The sequence below is a fragment of the Poeciliopsis prolifica genome, unplaced genomic scaffold, assembly GCF_027474105.1.
Source record: "Poeciliopsis prolifica strain line A6 unplaced genomic scaffold, Auburn_PproV2 SCAFFOLD019, whole genome shotgun sequence".
Classification (NCBI taxonomy): Eukaryota; Metazoa; Chordata; class Actinopteri; order Cyprinodontiformes; family Poeciliidae; genus Poeciliopsis; species Poeciliopsis prolifica.
In genome coordinates, this window is record NW_026562394.1 from 4089534 (window position 1) to 4108191 (window position 18658).

Sequence of the window (18658 nt, forward strand, 5' to 3'; positions counted from 1 at the left end):
CTTAATTTGTGATTTTCACAGAGCTGAACCTCGGTCCTGCTGTCGTTACCATACAACTAAATGATGATACAAAGTTTAGGAGAGAAGGCCTGCAAACGGCATGTCCGCAATGCATTTTATTCACAATATTAACTTCGGTTTCTTCAAATTAACTTCCTTTTTTTCCCCGTACAATAGGATTATTTCTGCCATGAATCTGGGACAATTATGCTCCCTCATGAGCCTGTCTGTGGAGTCATAAACCAAAGTTTGATTAGCTTTCCCACTAATATGCACACTCATTTCTATTTTACATTTCTCTGGAGTGCTGCTGAAATGCAAATATAGTTATTATACCCACCTCAAACGCGCAGCAACTTGTAAAGGTAGTCGTACAACTTTTTCATATTTTGTCACTTGTCAACTGTGTTTTTGAGGAGTTACAGCTGCAGATCTTTCAGGATATGCTTTGCTCATTTAGATACTGAGATTGATGGACATTTTCTTTACAAAATAGCTCAAGCTCATTTAGTTTGTAGAGAGAACCTCTGGATGTTAGTTTTCAACTCCACACAGATTCTTTGTTTGATTCACATCTGGACTTGGAGGAGATGATTCAATAAAGAGATTTCTGGTCAACTCTGGCCATGCTCTTCACGAGACTGGGAAAGCAGAGTGTCTTCAGTCAGAGGTTTCTTCTAATTCACTGTAATACAGGCCGCTACTGGAGATCTGTCCTGCCAACAACCATCACTATTTAGAACAACTCTTTGAAGAAGAATTAATATGACTTACAACAGCATTTAATTTTTTCTTTGGGATCCAGAAAGTATTTTGAATTTGAATATGCTTTGATTCAAGCATTGCAGCTCTGACTGTATGTTGAGGTCAACATACAGTCAGAGCCTCTAACAGAGCTTCTTTTTGGTTGCTTTGTAGTTTCACCATCCATCTTCTCATCACTAATGTCCTCCAACAAACTTCTAATGACTTCACAGGACAGTTTCATTTAAGCTGAGATATTAAATTGCACAAAAGTAATTAACTAAGGGCCTTGAATATTTTTTCAAGGAAGAGGACAGATGGAATACGCAAAAATGCAATATCTTACTAAATATTGTTTTTATCTAGTTTCTAGTGTAAATACCTTAAGAAAAAAGACAACTTAAAACTAAGTTTTCAGGAAGAAAAGAGCTTATTTTAAAACAATAATTCCATAATGTTGACTTTTAAAGATTTACCTTTTTTTTACTTATAGCTTGGAAAATGTCTTGTTTTAAGTGAAAAAATATGCCAGTGGGACTATTATTTTATTGACTTAAAACAAGCTCCTATATCTTGCTGAAAGGGTATTTGAAAGTTTCATGAACTAAGATGTTTGCACTATAAATTAGACAAAAATCACTCCGTTTTCATCAGTCGCTTCTTCTCATGAAGACAAAGTTTGAACAACTCAAAAAAATAAGGCTAATCTGCAGGCTTCTTTTCACAAAAGTGCTTTCTCACAGATGACGCCATGTTCCTAGGAAATAGAAATGACATTCACATCCAGAGTCCAGCTTAGAGCTGTTTCTATTTTTAGCCCTTGTCGTTCTCGTGGTGTGATTGCTCGGAGTGAGACTGCGACATTTGATAAATAGAAAAGCCAAGCTCTCCTTCAGACACTGGGAGCAATCTGGAGGGCATTTTGCATTGCTTACATCAGTCCACTGGGAGCTATTAAAAAAAAAAATCGCATCTTCTAATCTCCTCTCCGGAGATCCAAACAGCAGGAATGCAGCAGGTTTCTGTCTGTTGGGTTTCATTGTCTGTTGCTGGGTAGAGACAACTTTTCATTTTAATACACAGCCAGTCTCAGAATAATAAAATGAACAAATGCTTTCAAAAACATTCCAAGAGAGAATTAATTTATTATTATTATTTTTGATAAAGGAGCTCCACTTAGAGAGGAAATGAGTTGGTAGGGATGTGACTACTTGTAACATCACTGTGACTCAAAGCCTTTAATGAAGGCATTCAAGCAGAATGAATTTAAGTGCCAAAGTTAGCCAAGTTCTGAAGGAATGACCTGAAGCATTGTTTATTACAACTGTGTAAAAGAAAATGTAACTTATACATTACTGACACGTTTTAGTCTGTAAATCGCTTTTGTTTGTTTTTGTTGGACTTTTCCTCACAGTTGGAAATTAAATATTTTAGAGGCTTCTTAATGACTCATCCCACTAAATCAGCTCAACAGGCAGCAGCTGAAGTAGGGAATTGCTCTAATCAAGGGTCTGTTTGGCAAGATGTGGGTTATTAAAGGTCCTCATGAGCAGATAATTGACAGACATGTTGTGACTTTGTCTGGAACGAGAAGAGTCAGTCAGTTTTTTCCGCCAGACTGGGAGATTCGAAGTTATAAGAAACAGTTTTTGAATTTAGGAGATCTAAAGTCTCATGATTGATAGCAGCTATGAAATTTCATGGTAATTATCAAGGAAGACGCTTGAGTTAATGCAGATAAATCATAGGGCTCTGCGTGCATAATAAATGGAAATAACTAACATGGTAATTTCTCTGTGACTTTTACTTTTCACCACGGTCTTTAAAGGGGATTTTTTTTTTTTAAACCACAGGGTTTTATGAAGCTTTGAAGTTGTAATTTAGCCTCTGTGGGGTTTAAACGTTTTACATGTCGTGTCTTCTTTAAACTACATGTAATGTGTGACCTTTCATCCTTTTTGACACTGTTAAAAACTCCACAGTGAAATTTTCCAAATGAATAGAAACATAGTCAGGAATCGCATACCATGACATCAGTTTTTCAAAACAGCGAAGGCGATTATTTTAACGCCTGTTTGGAATCATAAATGGCGGAACCTGATCTTACATAACGATGACAAAGTCAACACGACAGGCTTTACATAAACTATGATTTACCTACTGAGTTTTCTCTGACCGTGTGCATGCAGTAAATGAGTTCTAATTCATAATTAACATGCGTGTAGCTAGTCGTTGCTACCAGATAAATATTTAACTTCAGTAGAAAGCGTGGCAGCCTTGTTTGGGCTGTCGTCTCGGTTTTTGTTTGGATAGCGTGACAAACATACACAGCGCCATGAATCACTCTCATCTCTATCATCTGCTGACAGACCAACTTGGAGCTGCAGGAGAAGAAAGCAGTTCATTTCCTCAATGGTTGACTAGATGTAGACATAAATTTTGCTTTTGCCAGAGGCTGTCAGCAGTTTGTCAGATCCCACATTGAGGTTCAGTCAGGTATTAATTGGAAATATTTGTCAGTCGCTTTGTCGCTGCAAAAAACAGCGGCTGCGAGGAAATTTCTCAGCAGTTGTCCTGAGTCTGACGGCTCGAGGAGTCTTGCGGTTTTCCACACAGATGACCATCCTGCCCCTGACAAGCAGTTCATCTTTATACGCCGCAGAACGAGAACTGCTGTTTTCACACTGTGGCCAGGCCCTGTCATCAGCCATTATTGTCATGTGAGGTGTGTTTACATGCACACTTCACTGCACTGAAATCGTGCATATGTCAAGAATGATTCACTTACTAGCCCGAGCCCACAATCCATTACATGTCTGATGAATTATTTATTTTTGCCGTGCACAACACCGAGCTGCCATGGTTTGTCAGCTCACCCGGATGTTTTCATTTGCTTTAACCTACGAGACGTGATGTCGGGCTGACTTATGCCGCAACCTGGATGAAAACAGGACGTGGTTCCTCTCCATCAAACGCTTCAAATGAACTAGCAAATATATGAGACCCTCTGATTAGCAAAAATAAAAAATGCTGTCATATGTTAAAATATGAGAGGACTCAAGCTTATGTTAACTCTGTGGCGCATCTCCTCCTCAAGAACAGAAGGTCACGTTAGCCCAGTTTAAAGCAGCCTCTTTATTTTCTCCTCTATTGTAGACAGCTGTGTACTCGTGCTCCCCAGTGACCGGCGATCAGCCTCTCGCTGGCCATTTTTAGCAGCGTACTGAGTGTCATCGGGGTTGTGCTGTGCACGTCTGTAGCAGCTCCAGCTGGCAGCTGACTAGGCCACAGAGGTGAAGCTGTCAGTCTCAGAGTGGAGGGGTCAAACATGTTAAAAGACGACTGCCCTTAGAAAACAATGCTGGAAACTGCAGAAACGTTGGGGGTTCAAACTTGACTTAACATTTGGCATGGATTCAATGATATGTGCTTGTATCAAAATAGGTCTGAACTGAGTAATTATCAGGAGTTTAAAGAGGCGGTATTATGCAGAATCAACTTTCAGAAGCTTGATGATGTTTTATAATTTTGATCATGTTTCACACAGGTATGTGTTTTATTCCCTCATAAAACACAAACCTGGAGCTTTGCTTTGACTCATTCTTGCATGTTTTAAGAAATCCTTAAATTTCTCGCCTATTTTCCCAGGGCTCCTTCAGACTAGTGGCAGCAGCTGAGCTGAAACTGCAGAGCTCATCCTATTAACTACAACGCTCCTGAAAGCATTTATTAATGGCAGGGAGACGCAATGTCATAATGACATATTGAAGGGGTAGTGTCAGAAAGGATGGTAGGTTCTCAAAGAGATAAGAGGTCCAATTTCAAGGAGTCAGAAGCCAAATTTCTTTTAAACTGAGCTTTTAAGCAACAATATTCTTGTAACAACTGAAGGTAACATTTTGTGGGATAAAATGACACTGTATACTTGGAAAATACCTAGATATTACTAAGATTATCACATTTCCAACCAGTTCTTTAAACTTTTGCATGGCACTTTCTGTCATCATTTTCTATTGAAACCTAAAGTTCACCCCTTACTTTATAATTGGTAAACGATACAAAGTTGTTCCAACCAGCAAAATAATATCTGACCCAGGCTGATCTTGCACTATACATGCTCTTGTCTTTTACCAGTTAGGAGGAAACTCAGATCCGAGCGGTTGAAATTCACAATGGCGTTGCACAAATAAGCTACTTGAATGTCGGCTTGCATGGTGGAGTCACAATCAATAGGAAAAAACACTTGAAAACATCAATCTGTGTATAGTTAATCTATTTATTAATGTTGCTAAGTGAAATGAGTTCTTGAAATAAATGTAGTAAATCTGACCGTTCATCACTTGGTAAAGAATGTCAGATTTGTCAGGGTCAGATACAAGATGGCCAGAAAAACAATAATGAAAATTTATTGCCGTCATACACTACAAAAATTTTCCTAAGGATGTTTGTTGGATATCTACTAGCCTACATGTTCATGGTGCATTTTAAGCTGCACTTTAGAACAAGATAAATGCACTGTGTTAAAATATAAAAACTTCTCACGCACGGTGCAGGCACATGAAAAACTCTCCTCAGACAAGGACGCCATGAATAATTGGCTTTAAAAAAATATGAAAATGGAATGATTGTGTCACCAGCTGTCACCTGCTGGCGGAGCATAAACTGAGACGGGGGAGGGCTCATCTGCCCATTAATATTGATACTAAACAGGGTCTGGAGTTTACTTCTGCTGAGCTGCCAGATTGTCCGACTTCAGGCTGCTGGCAAAAAGCCCACTATATCTCTGCCGTGTGCTTTGCATTCAAACGGTGAATCCTCTCTGATGTAAAAGAGAGAGAGCGATAACTGTCAGGCTAATGTATGCAGAAATGTTCAAGCGCATTGCTCGTCTGGCTTTGACCCGATCCGTGATATCATGGCATGGTGTTAATGATTTGGAAAACCTGCTGTCATACCGGTGACCTCAGTGGGGTCACGAGGAGCAGCTTTGGTTTAGAGCTGCTTGTAATTACTAGTATGGACTTTCAGAATTATGCTGTGAGAGGTGAATAGAAAATTGATTATGTGTGAGCCAGTGTGTTAAGTGGGGAGCTAACATATGTAGTCAGAACCTCAGAAAGGTGACATTAAGGGATCAAACCCACCAAATTTTTTTTTTTTTTTTTTACAATTTCTTTGTATAACCCCAATTTCTGCCTTTTGAAATAAAAAAACAAATAACACTTGCAGAACCAACATAAGAAAAAACCCAGATTAATTTCATGTTCATATATTGGTAAACATTAATGTATATGTATTTTGTGAAAGTCTTTACTGGATTTCTCACGGTTTGACCTTCCACAGTCCAAAAATCACGCATGTCTAACTGCTGATGCTAACATTCCTCAGATAGACATGATAGACCTTTTTCACGCTTCCGGGTTTGAAAGTGGATGTGGGGTTGGACAACTTCCGGTGGCTATAGCGTTAGCATTAAAAGGCTGGGAAAATGGCTCAGTCTCGGTACAGATGTTTTTTTTCAGTTCCTGGTTGTTCATGTGGGGCAAGAAAACAGCCATATCTGTCATATCATGCGTTCCGATGGTCCCGGACCAACGGAGGCAGTGGATCCAGGCGATCCGAAGAGATGAAGGTCCGGACTTTTGCATAAAGACGGGGAGCACTTTAGTATGTAGCCACCACTTCACACCGGAGGATTTTGTTAGCGGATCCACCACCAGCCGCCTTAAAAGTGGAGCTGATCCTCCCCTGTTTGCCTGGAATAACTTCACTGCACCGGCAATGAGAGAGTCTGCTTTCGAGAGGGCGAAGAAACTTGCAGACAATGAAGATGCATAAGTTGAGCAAGTGTGGGCACAAAGCACATATTTGGAAGACTATGCAGCATCAAAGGAAGAGCCATGTGGTGCAGAATGATGCTCCCAGAGGATTTTTCAGGTGGGCACTGATAAGTCATTGGTGAGCCCTGTGGCACAGGCCCAAATTTGGATGGAACCAGCTCCAAATGTGAAAGACCATCTAGGACAAGAGCGATAAGTGGTTGGGACTCCAGCTGGCGTAGTTTTTCTCCTGATGCCAGAATGTCGGGATCTGGAAGTGGTCCTACAAACATCAGTGACATAATCATAATAAATTTTGACAAAGGAAACATACGTGTAAAAGCATAAACCAAACGTTATACCTCTGTTAAAGTGTGGAGTGCAGATCTTTTCCCCATAGTTTTGGGCTTCCGAACCACCATGTTGCTGGCAGGTTCAGGATGTTTCCCCTTACAAGAAATACACACAGAAAGATGTCAAACTAAAGAACAAATGAATGGATGAGTGAGCAGTTTGTGTTTTTTGTGATAACTTTGAATGACAGCTCCAGATTTGTGTGACAGTTTCCATGCCGTTCATCAACTAAAACCTCCCCTCTCTTCTCTCCTTCTTCTTTTGAATGCAGCGCTCCAAAATAGCCGTTTATGAGAAAATGTGGTCGTACATGAAATCGGCCGAACCCACCGTGTTTGTCAAGACGACACCGGACGGGGTCTCCCGGGTCCGGAAGTCGAAGGGCAAGTTTGCCTTTCTGCTCGAATCCACAATGAACGAGTACATAGAGCAGCGGAAGCCCTGCGACACCATGAAAGTGGGCGGCAACCTCGACTCTAAGGGCTACGGTGTGGCCACACCTAAAAGCTCAGCATTAAGGTGGGTGGGATAATATAACAATATCCTCTTTGTTGTTATAGTATTCCACCTACCCTGATGTTTCCTTTTTGTCATACTCTTCTTCCTCACTCCTTAATTCTTCTATTTTGTTTCCAAGTGCATCTCTAGGTGAACAGTATTATGGGTTATCTGAATTGAATCAACACATTTATTGTCTTGTCCTTTGTTTCTAGTTTGACTGTGTCGTTCTTATTGTTTTGTTCCGAAACGTTATGGTATATGACTCACTTTCTGTGTCTCCACTTGGTGCAACACCACCTCCTCTTGATCTTTTTTTTTTTTCAGTTTCTCCTACAAGCTCTCCTCTTTCTTGTTGTCTGTGGTGCTCCTTTTTTGTCTTTTTTTTATTTATTTCGTTTTGCATTACCCCCTACTTTAATTCTGATTTATTCCTGAGTCATTTTTGCTAGTTTTACATGCTGGTCTGTCAGTTGTGATGAATGTTAAGCTGCATGCTGGATGTTTTTTTTAATACTTACGTCAACAATGACAGAATGTCCCCATCCCGCACACTTCAGTTACGAGCAATGTAACCCTCCATGCCACCTCTCTAATATTTGACATTTCGTTTTGCTGTAAAAGTGCTTTTTATCCCTCCACTCCTGTGGAACTCTTTTACCAATTTGTCCCTCCCGTGCTACCCTTCTGAACCATTGATATTGATCACTATTTCCTACTAATTATTTCATATTAGATTTCTCACGGACCTGTTCATTTTCTTACAAGCTATGTTTTATCGTTTCAAGAAATGCTGTTAACCTGGCAGTGTTAAAACTGAATGAGCAAGGCCTCTTGGACAAATTGAAAAACAAATGGTGGTACGACAAGGGAGAGTGCGGCAGCGGGGGAGGTGACTCTAAGGTCAGCCTCGATGTCACCAAAATCGGGTATCCTAGAACAGAGTAATCGGCAAGGCTGTCGTCACTGACTGCAGAACCAGGGGCCAAGCGCCCGCTGACGTATAACTGATTAAAATAAAAATAAAAACAGCCTAAAAGGTTGTTTTAGTCATCCTTTTAATCTACACCTGTGATCACGTGGGAACCCTTTACTTGGCTAATGGAGGAGGAAAGAAAAGTTTGTGAAAAAACCATAAGTTTTGTGATGTAAAAGTACGATAAGCAGTGTTTGTGACTGAGTAGCAGCTTGACCTGTGGTTATGAAAGGCGGAAACGACGTTTTCCTCCGCTTTTTATACCCACAGGCCAATCAGGAAGTCTCTGTATGTCTCTATGTGATGAACGCCGGTTGGAATCCACTCTCCGATCTGCCGCCTCAGAGTTTAGGGCAGGCACGGGAAACAGCGTTGTCTTGAGGGGACTAAGCATCTCAGGCAAACGTGAGAATTCTAATGACAGAGTGACAACTAACAGGACAAACTTTATTTTTGTCTTTATTTTTTTTTTTATTTCCTCTAACATCTTCCCACCTTTTGCTTGGTCTGGATCTAAGACCAGTAAAAGTCTTTCCATGGCCACTCTCACCTGGTAAAAACCTGCTGTTGTGAAGAGAAGTGCCAGAGGGGTGTGAAGGGATTTGATTTGATTTGATTATCCTCTTGTCAGTAACATGTTGTCTCCAGTTATGGTAAGCAGCAGAAAACTGTGAGACTATACAACCTTTGCTAACTTATCCCATCCGGCAAAAAGCCCAAAATGACACGACTAGTTTAATTTGTGTTTTTTTGTGACACTGGTACATCTTAATGAATTATTGATAACTTACTTAATTCAGTAAAAGTGAAACCTTGTTAAATTTACTCTGCACTGAATTATTGTAGATATTTCAAATATTTATTCCTGTTAATTTTGATGATTATGTCCTCAAAGTTCAATATACAAATTAAATATTGCATAGAACTGACAGAAAATGGACCTTTAAAAACAGAAAAACAATCACATTGTCCAAGCATGGTTATCAAAGTTGTGTGGCTGAGAAATGTGTGACAGCAAAAGTTGCACAAGCCTTTAGCAGGTTGTGAAACAAAATCCATTCATGAGTTTGGGAGATATTTTCAGTTTGTGTCAGATCTTCACTCTTCTGAGGTTTTTAAACTTGATGCAATTTCTCCATCTTCTCTCTGTGCCTTTTCATTGTCTGAATTACTTTGAATAAATGCCAATAGCCACAAAAACTGCAATAACATGCCACTTTTGAACCAGAGACAATGTTAGCAGCCTCTTAAAAAAACTAAGGAGAAAAAAAGGACTTGATTTTCTTTCAGAGGTTCTCTTTTCAGATGAAAATAAATGTTGCATTTGATTTGAAAATCAAGGTCTTAAGAGAGAGGAACAGAATCCATGTTGCTTGAAGCCCAGTGTGACGTTTCCACAGTCAGTGACGATGTGGAGAAACCACGCCATCTGCTGGTGGTCGTCCACTGGGCTTTATCAAGGCCAAATTCAGCACAGGAAATTTTAGAGCAGCTTCCCACACAGCCAAACAAACTGAAACCTTCTTTGATGGCCAGGATATCACTGAGCATGACTGACCTACCGTGTCTCCTGACCCTAACCCCACAGAGAAACTAGGAGGCTTTGCTGAGAGGAAGATGAGAACAATGCAGATGAGCCGATGACCAATATTAAGTCTTCAGCAGAGCCATAGACTGGCAGCAATTCATGGTAAAGGAGCCCAGATCAAGAATCTGGTGCTTATACTGTAGGATCGGGGTGTCCAGACTTTTTATCTGACAAATTTAACCTACTGGTGGGCCAAAAAATAGATTAAATTTAAAAATGGTCTGCTTTTTCTTCATTTTACTTGCTAAAATTTAATTTTTTTTAAAGATGAAATCTGTATATTATTAAATATCTAAAACATAAATAGGGCTTCAGAATGTTGCCTTATTGGAAAAAAAGAAGAAAAAAATGACTTTCTTTGGTCATTAATTGTTTTCTATTTTATTCGTCAAATTTTTACCGTACTGTATGTGTGATCAGGGGCCAAACTAAATCATTTCAAGGGCCACAAATAGCCCCCAAGCCACACCTTGGACACCTCTTCTGTAGTTTTTAGTAGGCTGACTTTGTCATAGCAATATATATTTAGAAAATATAAATATTTAGCATAATATTTGCTTTTATGTATTATCTTACGTAATAGCATTTTTTTTGTTTACATCATCAATTACATAACTTTTTCATGATACTCTTAATTCATTGAGATGTACCAATAAATGTCGTACTGAGTAAATAGCTCCTATAATTAAAATTTTATATTTCCTTTTGACATTTAATGTAAGAGATGAACTTCTATTTTTGTGATTTTTCTTTTTCCGTTTGTCATGCTGCGAGCATTTCTTAGATTTAGTAGCATGATGCCGTCCAGGAGCTCGGCCCTGCGGAGCTCCTCAGATCTTTTCCCACATCAGAGTCATTTTGACGACATTAAACCCCCTGCCCTCCTGTTTTATACATCACACTGGTACCTCTGAGTTCATGTCTGCTCTCCAGCTTGCATCATGACAGCAGTACCATCAAAGAGGAGAGCAAGGCGACTTTGCTGCCATTTTCTGCTGATATCCATTTCTGAGTGAGCAGGGTATGGAAGCTACCAGAGAATAACACGAAGACGCCTTCCTCCTCTTACTTGGCTCGGCGCTTTTTTTTTTTAGGCATGGTTGGAAGGAGACGAGACGATCAGTCAAACTGTACCACATGTGACTGCCACGTTTCCGTTCCCTTATTTCGCTTTCAGAAAAGCGTGTGTGTCATTTAGGAAGGAAAGGAAAATATATTGTATGTAACAACCACTGATGCCAAAGAAAACCCAAAAACCCACGTAAGAAAAATCTGAATCTAGACAGAACGCTTAAAATCCTGTTTCTGTCCCCGTTTCCTTCAGTCTTTCAACGAATGATTTTGAAACATGTACCGGACTCTCCTTGTGCTTATTCGACTATTTTTGTGACTTTGAGTCGTCGTTTTGTCTGCATGAGCTGTTTCGTGTTTGTGTGGACGGTCTTGCGTGTTTTCGGACTCCATTCTCCTCCCCTTCCCGCGTTCCTGTTTTGCAGACAGACTGGAAGGTAAAGTTATGACTTGGCATTCTTGCGTCAAATCAAACTCCTGTGCAAAACACACGACAACAAACGTGCTCTTTTTGGCACTTAGATTTTATATGATGCAATCCAGCCATCCTCAAAATAAAATAAAAAAGACAAAGGAAATACAGTCTTCACATAAAAATGGTAACATATGTCGCTTTTTTCCCCATCACAATATTTTGCAATTAGGATTTTTTTATTAGTTGAACCTTGAATCTGTTTGTAGACACATCAGTAAAGTAAAACTTTAATCTTTGCAATTAATAGAAGGATTTTAAAAATTTTTTTTATTGATAACATTTTTCCCAAAATAAACAATATGATAGAGTTTTGATTGCATTCAAAAGGGTGAGGGGAGTGCAAAATGACACTTTTTAAGACTTTTCTACCCAAGATTAGGTTAATTAATTCTAATTATAATAGTAATTAGAATTACAATACAGATTTTGTGTAAGGTACACAGTGCCATACCGCATTGCAAACTGATGTCTTAAAGTTTTATCAATCAAAGCTTCATCTGTTTGAATCCATTAACCGTAGTATGGAAATGTAAAAAGTAAATATAAAAGTGTTGTAGTCTATACCAATTACTGACAGCTGCTGAGATGTTTTTTTTTTGTGTGTTTGTTTGCTTTTGCTCCCCTTAAATACACTTATACAAGTTTCCTTATTTTGGGTCATTTTTCTAACTTGGTTCAGTCTAAAATGATCTGATCCAACTGATGTGGATTTTAAAAAGGCATTTTAAGTCACGGAAAACCTGAAGATTCTTCTCATTTCTTCCCTTTGCCATTTCATATTGTCAGACTGTAAATTGGCTCATTTTGTGCCAAACTTTTTCAGGTCCCAAAAGAAGACGTCCGCTGTGCCGATCTTGAATCAGTTCTTACATTTTTTTTTTTTTTCGGGGGTGCTCAATACCAACTTTGAAACCTGATGACTTATAGCAGTGTTTTATAATCTACTCACGGGAAATGTAGTTATGTGAGTCCGTCAGACGATGCCTCCCAGCAGGAAGTCGCTCAGATGTGGTTTGGTTTGACCAGTTTACAGTTTGTCATTTTCAATTAACGTCAACCGGCTAATAATCATTGGAAGCCTGGATGGTGTAATATGACATTTATAGAACATAATATCCAATTAAATTATACTTGTAGCATTATTTATGTCCATATTTCATCTAAATTCAACATATTTAAAGAAATAAACTGATATCCAGTGATTATGGTTTTTGTATGGAGAGAGCTGGATGCAAATTGATGAATAGGGAAACTGGAAATAATAGAGCTGTAAACGGGTGGCTGTAGATTTTTTGTTTTAGTTTCTGGTACAATCAGTATCACGACCAAAACAGCGACTATAACAGGATTCATGTTTTTTTTTTTTTTATCATGTTGCTTTATAAGAAGTTAGCAGATGGCTGGCCGAAGGCATTAAACGGCCCGTCCTGACCCGATAATCTCACATTTAAAATGTTTTATTATGAATTTAATTTGTTGCTAATATTATTTTTATTCATAGTTCATAAATTAATATCTATGCTTGCATAATTGAACTCCTAGCATCTTTTTTGTTCCCCATCTGAAAACATTCTGGGAACAAGAGTCTGAAAACACAATTATTTTTTTCATTCTCAGTTTCCTCCATTCATATTTATTTACACTTGAAAATGTATATTGAAACTACATATTTGTCAGACTTCTTTAAAAGCTTTGCAGGAGTTCTTGTTTCAGTACGTTTTAATGAATGTAATCCAAAAATGTCTTCAACCACAAACTGCCATACTTATAGTCTTACGTACAAATTTGCTGATTCAAATAAATCAACATAAAAACTCCTCTTATGAGTTACTTTGAAGAACGCGGAAAAAGCTATGAGATTCATATTTCACTTTGTGCTTTCAATTCTGTCTGCTGCCACTAAAATTGTCATAGATGAACTTTTCTTTCTTCTGACTGGAAACCAGGATGAAACGCCTCCCTCCCTTTCCCCTTCGATTTCCATTACAAAACAGGCTCTGTCTGTTCAACTCCAGAAACACAGTGGTGAATACAATATATTTGATTTGAGATTATAGACACTGGAACCTTTTCTGAGAGGAAATAGGCCTGGAAATGGAGCAGTTGAAGCTTGAGCGTAATGTCTCGCAGAGCAAGTTGACGTCGTCCGTTTCTCTCCGTTGTGGAGCGGCAGACGATTCGATCAGAAGAGCAAGCCAAACCCACATTTGCAGAAACACCTTTTGGGGTCGCTCTCCCTTTCAAACGGGTCAATCTGCGAGACGTTAATCTCAATCAGAGTTGATGTAATTATCGGACTGCTGTTATTGCCTGTTAGTCAGGAAAGGGTTCCTGTTAGATCCACTTTGCCAAACGGCAACAAAAGGCTCCCAAACAGCCACAAGAAGTCCTCTCAGCAATCATTGCCTCTGTTTCTCCTTCATTCTCTGAAAGCTACGCAGCAGCTGCTTTATTCTGCACAGTTTAACCTCTTCTGTTCTTGTGATCAGTGTGTGCCGATTACTCAAAGCGATACAGGTGGGGTCTGGCTTTGCTAGGTTAGCCATGGATGGTGAAAGTATTTTACTGCTATACAATGTAGTGCTGCTTGCTATCTGTGACATGTTGGCCAGGACCCTACTCTATCGCTTTGTACAGTATAAAGTAGTTTAAACAAGTTGAATAACATAAAATAACATATTACAATGTTATTTATGTTATTTCCCACGTGAAGAACTCCTGTAAACCTTGCAGTATTGAAACTCAGTGAACAAGGCATCTTAGACAAGCTGAAAAACAAATGGTGGTACGATAAGGGTGAATGTGGAACCAAGGACTCTGGAAGTAAGGTCAGTCGCTGCAGGTCTTTTTATACTGATGGCAAAAATGCATTTTACCTTCACTGTTCATATGCAGACATTTAGAGCATACATCCTGAGACATGTTGGCATGAAACACAGTCACAAAGACTAGATTACCTCCACACGCCGCAGTTTAGGTCATTTACACACCAGGGCACTGATGCTTTGCTTTAACTCCACGCCATTACCTCTCTGTGCAAACACATAAAACCGCAGCATGATTTACACACAGTTTGTATTCATCCCATTTAACTCTTAAAAAGTTTTAACGCCAAGAACTGAAACCATTGTACTGCTATTTCTCATCCAAACTTCTATTGAAATTTAGATTTGCTGTTGGTCTTATTCATTTGTATGTGGAGTTGTTGTGAAACCCTTTGACAAAAAAAGGAAGAAAAAAAAAAAACTTGGGCTGCTGTGCAGAATGTTTCAAAACTGAATTAAAACCAGAAATTCATTATAATTATAAGGAATTAACATAGCAACATGTTTTGTAAAAAGAGGGACAAGTAATGTTTAGTGGTAGTTTCACTAGGGAGCATCTGGGTGGTTGCCCAGGGTGGCGCCAGAGATGGGGCACAGATTTGTCTGGAACCTCCATAGTTGGAGTTTTTGGTCGTTCCTTTGTCCCTCTCCTCTTAGCGATGACATGATTGTCACCAAAAATAGTTCTACAATGCAACCTCATGTGTATTTGCACATGAATGTTTCCCTGAGCTGCGTCTGATATTTATGAATAAATCAGGAGCAATGGCGGCAACTCTGATAACACCCTGTTTGTCAAATGAAGGACAATTTTTTAGCGTCCCGTCTCTTCTTTTTGATATGTTGCTAAAAATGTCTAAGCTATTTTCAACAATCTCTATGTTATTGAAAAAGAAATAGGTTAAATTCTTCCCTTTTCTGCATTTTTTGCAGCTGCCCAACTTTTTTTGAACCCAGAAAAGGTCATTGTTGCCCTGACAAAACCAAAGTGACCCTTAAATAGCAAGCGAGTGGCTCGGAGGTATTTAATGGTCATAACGTGACGTATGATGAATTGTCAGAGTAACAAACGTTTTTCTTACGCATTTTCAATTATCATAAAATAACTAGTTTGCACACAAGTAATCTGACTTTTACCACATAAAAGCAGATTTAACTGGTTTTGGAACCGTCCCATTGGGTTTAAATGCAAATGGTAACACTTTCAGAAATGAATTTCAATCTTACCGTTTGGCTTTTAATAGCAGCAAAATGGTTCAGTTCCCCTTTTTTACAGCTTGCTACTCTGACTGTACAGATGCAGTGATGTCAAGGTTGAGTTCAGCAGCTATGCTAGTAAATTGAAGCTAATCTGTAGACCTGTACGACCACGACCGCCTTCCTCTATGTGTGGCCTCGTAAAGAGACCATAAAGCAGGATAGTCGACAAGTCTGTCTACATTCACCTTCTCAGATTGATTAAGAGGAGGAGGTCTGTACATGTACTGTTTTTAGTCAGATTAGGCAGATATACTTCAGGATGTCTATACACACGTTTAGCGACCTCCTCAGAGTAACTGCTAGAGGTAGAGCAGCAGTGTTCATGTAGGATTTGTGCCTCTCAGTGTCCGTTTAAAACCCCTTAATGGTGGTCTGTACCTCCCCCAGGACAAGACAAGTGCATTGAGCCTGAGCAACGTGGCAGGCGTCTTCTATATTCTGGTCGGGGGGCTCGGCTTGGCTATGACCGTTGCTTTGATAGAGTTCTGCTATAAGTCACGGCAGGAAACCAAAAAGCTCAAGCTGGCGAAGAACGCCCAAAACTTTAAGCCAGCCCCTCCAGCAAACGCCCAGAATTTTGCCACATACCGTGAAGGCTACAACGTCTACGGGACGGAGAGCGTGAAAATCTAAAGGGTAGGTCGTCCGTCGCTCCTCGCGTTCAGGGGTCTGGAACCGGCAACTGGAGACGTTTTGACAGGATGTAACAGATTTGTTTTTTCCTTCCAAAGAGAGTCGAGGTTCGTTTATCTTCCCATTAATTACGACCAGATGAAAAGCGCGCTCACAGCACGGTGTTGTGTTCATTAGTAATGTTGAGTTTCAGGGTTTGCATTAAATTGATAATTTTTTTAAAATTTCACACTTTTCCAGACTACACAGTTTTCCTAATATTTAAGAAGAAAACTCATCTTGCATGCATTGCCACAAACTTAGATTAGCCCCTTTTTTCTAGAAAAACCTCAACATGAAACACAGATTCTTTTCCTTTCAGTGTCTGTGGGTCCTTAATTTGATTAGTATAAATAGAATATAATGTTTTTTTTTGTCTATGCACGATGTCCTCGAGTGTCTACAGGCGCCCAGAAATAAAACGAATCATTATAATGGTGATGAAACATCTGCTTGTTGCTGGTGATGAAGCAACATGACAAGCAAATGGAAGCACATTAATAACAATAAAAACAAAGGAGAAGTTTTAATGTCACTTAATGAAATGTGGGCATTTGCTCTTCAGACAATGTATGGGTCTGAACTGACCTGTTTTGTCTGCTAGAAATAGCATTTTTAATTAGAAGATTTCACCATTTTCCGTTGTAATATCATCAGCTGACTCTGACCACTTTTAGATTATTTTCCTCGATTTGTCTCCTCTCTCAACTAAACTGAAAAGATCGTCCCACCGGCTGGGAATTTGAGGCGCCGAAATGATCTACACGGTTTTTCTGTTTCGCAGGTGATTCTCAAACCCCGCTGGTGCATCAAGGATAGAAAGAGCCACTCCGACACGTGACCCATGACCCCGACAACCCTCCACCCCCTCGAAGGTGGGCATCCAGGAAGTGACACCTTCCTGGTCTTCAGCTTGGACTCGAGCCAATAAGTCAACAAGCGCTCATTTGGGGTTAGGAGCCGTCACACTAACAGAGGGCAATCACACACATCCGGACTTCTGTTTGCGGGAACATGGGAATTGCCTCTTGTAGTGCCTTAAGGAGCATTTTGGCGTCATGGCAATGCAGATCCAATTAAATCAACTTGATAAACAGAACAAAACAAACAAAAAAACAGGAAATCCACGGAAACGGCGGCGATTGGATAAGAAACGGCTTCATCTAGATGGACTGGTGTAATTATTACTGTTTTATATTTTGAAGATGGCAAACAAAAAAAAAGCCATGGTTTGCAATGAAATCCCTGAGGTACTCAAGTAATTTAAATCCTTTAAAGAGATATTTTTGTGGTGAAACCTTAAGTTGGATAAATGTTATGTTTAGTGAGGTAAAGTCCTTTTCTTGTGTTATTATAAGGATATTTGCAGTGTCAGAACATTTAGGACAAGCATCAGCAACAATAAGGTTAAGGATCAGTTGAACTGGCAGCATTTTCTACCAGTTTTATTTATTTTTGTAACTCCAATTTCAACACGTCATGCTTGTGTACACCTGAAACAGTTGGGATGGTGTTTGTTTCATAGCCTGCCGGACTTTCAACCTACTCTGTATTTACTTGGATGCTTGTTTTAAATCAAGTACGTCATTTGTTTAAAACTGCCACTTTTGGAAAAAAGAAAAAAAAAAAAAATTTCTACCGAAGAGGTCGGCTTGTTTTCACTTTGCGCCGCGTTACTGAGGTTGAAACAGTTCCCAACTCTTTAGATGAAAAGGAAAAAGACCCCGTTTTATGTAACAGAGCATTAAAGACGATTTTAAAAGAGCTCATGGTTTACACTTTGTACACATCTCAGCACCGCTCTCACGTCAGCGTGGTTCCCATCGAACGGTTTTGGTTAAGCGGCGTTGTGCCGCAGCTTCTTTTGGTTGTGATGAGCTTTCTGTGCGACGAATCGAACATTTGTGCGACTAAACTCTCTGCAGTCCGTAGGGAGAGGCTGACATGAACCATTTGCGCCTACACTTGTTTGATAGCTCTTTTTCATCCTTTTCATAAAGTGCATGTGAATTTGGTGGTAGTTTAATCAAATAGCGACTCCAAACGGACCCTCGGTCTAGTCGGCTCTAAAATGACTTTTAGTTTGATTTTAGGGGGGATTTTTTGGGGGGTTAATTTATTGATGCCTCAACCATGAGAGTTGCATGTATGGACACAAACCTCTGTGTAGAGGTCCTGTACAAAGGATTTTATTACATTTCCTTAATAAAAGAAGCTTTATATTCAGCTTTGGGATTTTTTTTTTATGCTACAAATCTCGACGTGTTTTAAAAGGTGCACATTATTGAGGTGAAGAAATTCACCTCAACAAAGAATGAGAGCACAGCATCTTGCACACGAACCCATCTGCTGGGACTAATTATTACATTTGGGCTT

At 39.5% G+C, this 18658-nt stretch overlaps 1 protein-coding gene across 7 annotated transcripts in view; it reads left to right on the forward strand.

Moving 5' to 3' along the window:
- gria3a (glutamate receptor, ionotropic, AMPA 3a) overlaps window positions 1-18508 on the forward strand; it is a 74472-nt gene extending 55964 nt beyond the window's left edge. For 2 of the 7 annotated variants that reach the window (XM_055043311.1, XM_055043316.1), the window contains 4 exons: window positions 7189-7436; window positions 8204-8318; window positions 15998-16246; window positions 17067-18508. In XM_055043311.1, the coding sequence (XP_054899286.1) occupies window positions 7189-7436; window positions 8204-8318; window positions 15998-16243 (609 nt within the window). In that variant the 3' untranslated portion in view covers window positions 16244-16246; window positions 17067-18508. Of the gene's footprint in view, window positions 1-7188; window positions 7437-8203; window positions 8319-14238; window positions 16247-17066 lie in introns of those variants that run through there. The other 5 variants (XR_008606856.1, XM_055043312.1, XM_055043314.1 and 2 more) reach the window with 5 other exon arrangements.
- The last annotated feature ends 150 nt before the right edge of the window (window positions 18509-18658 follow it).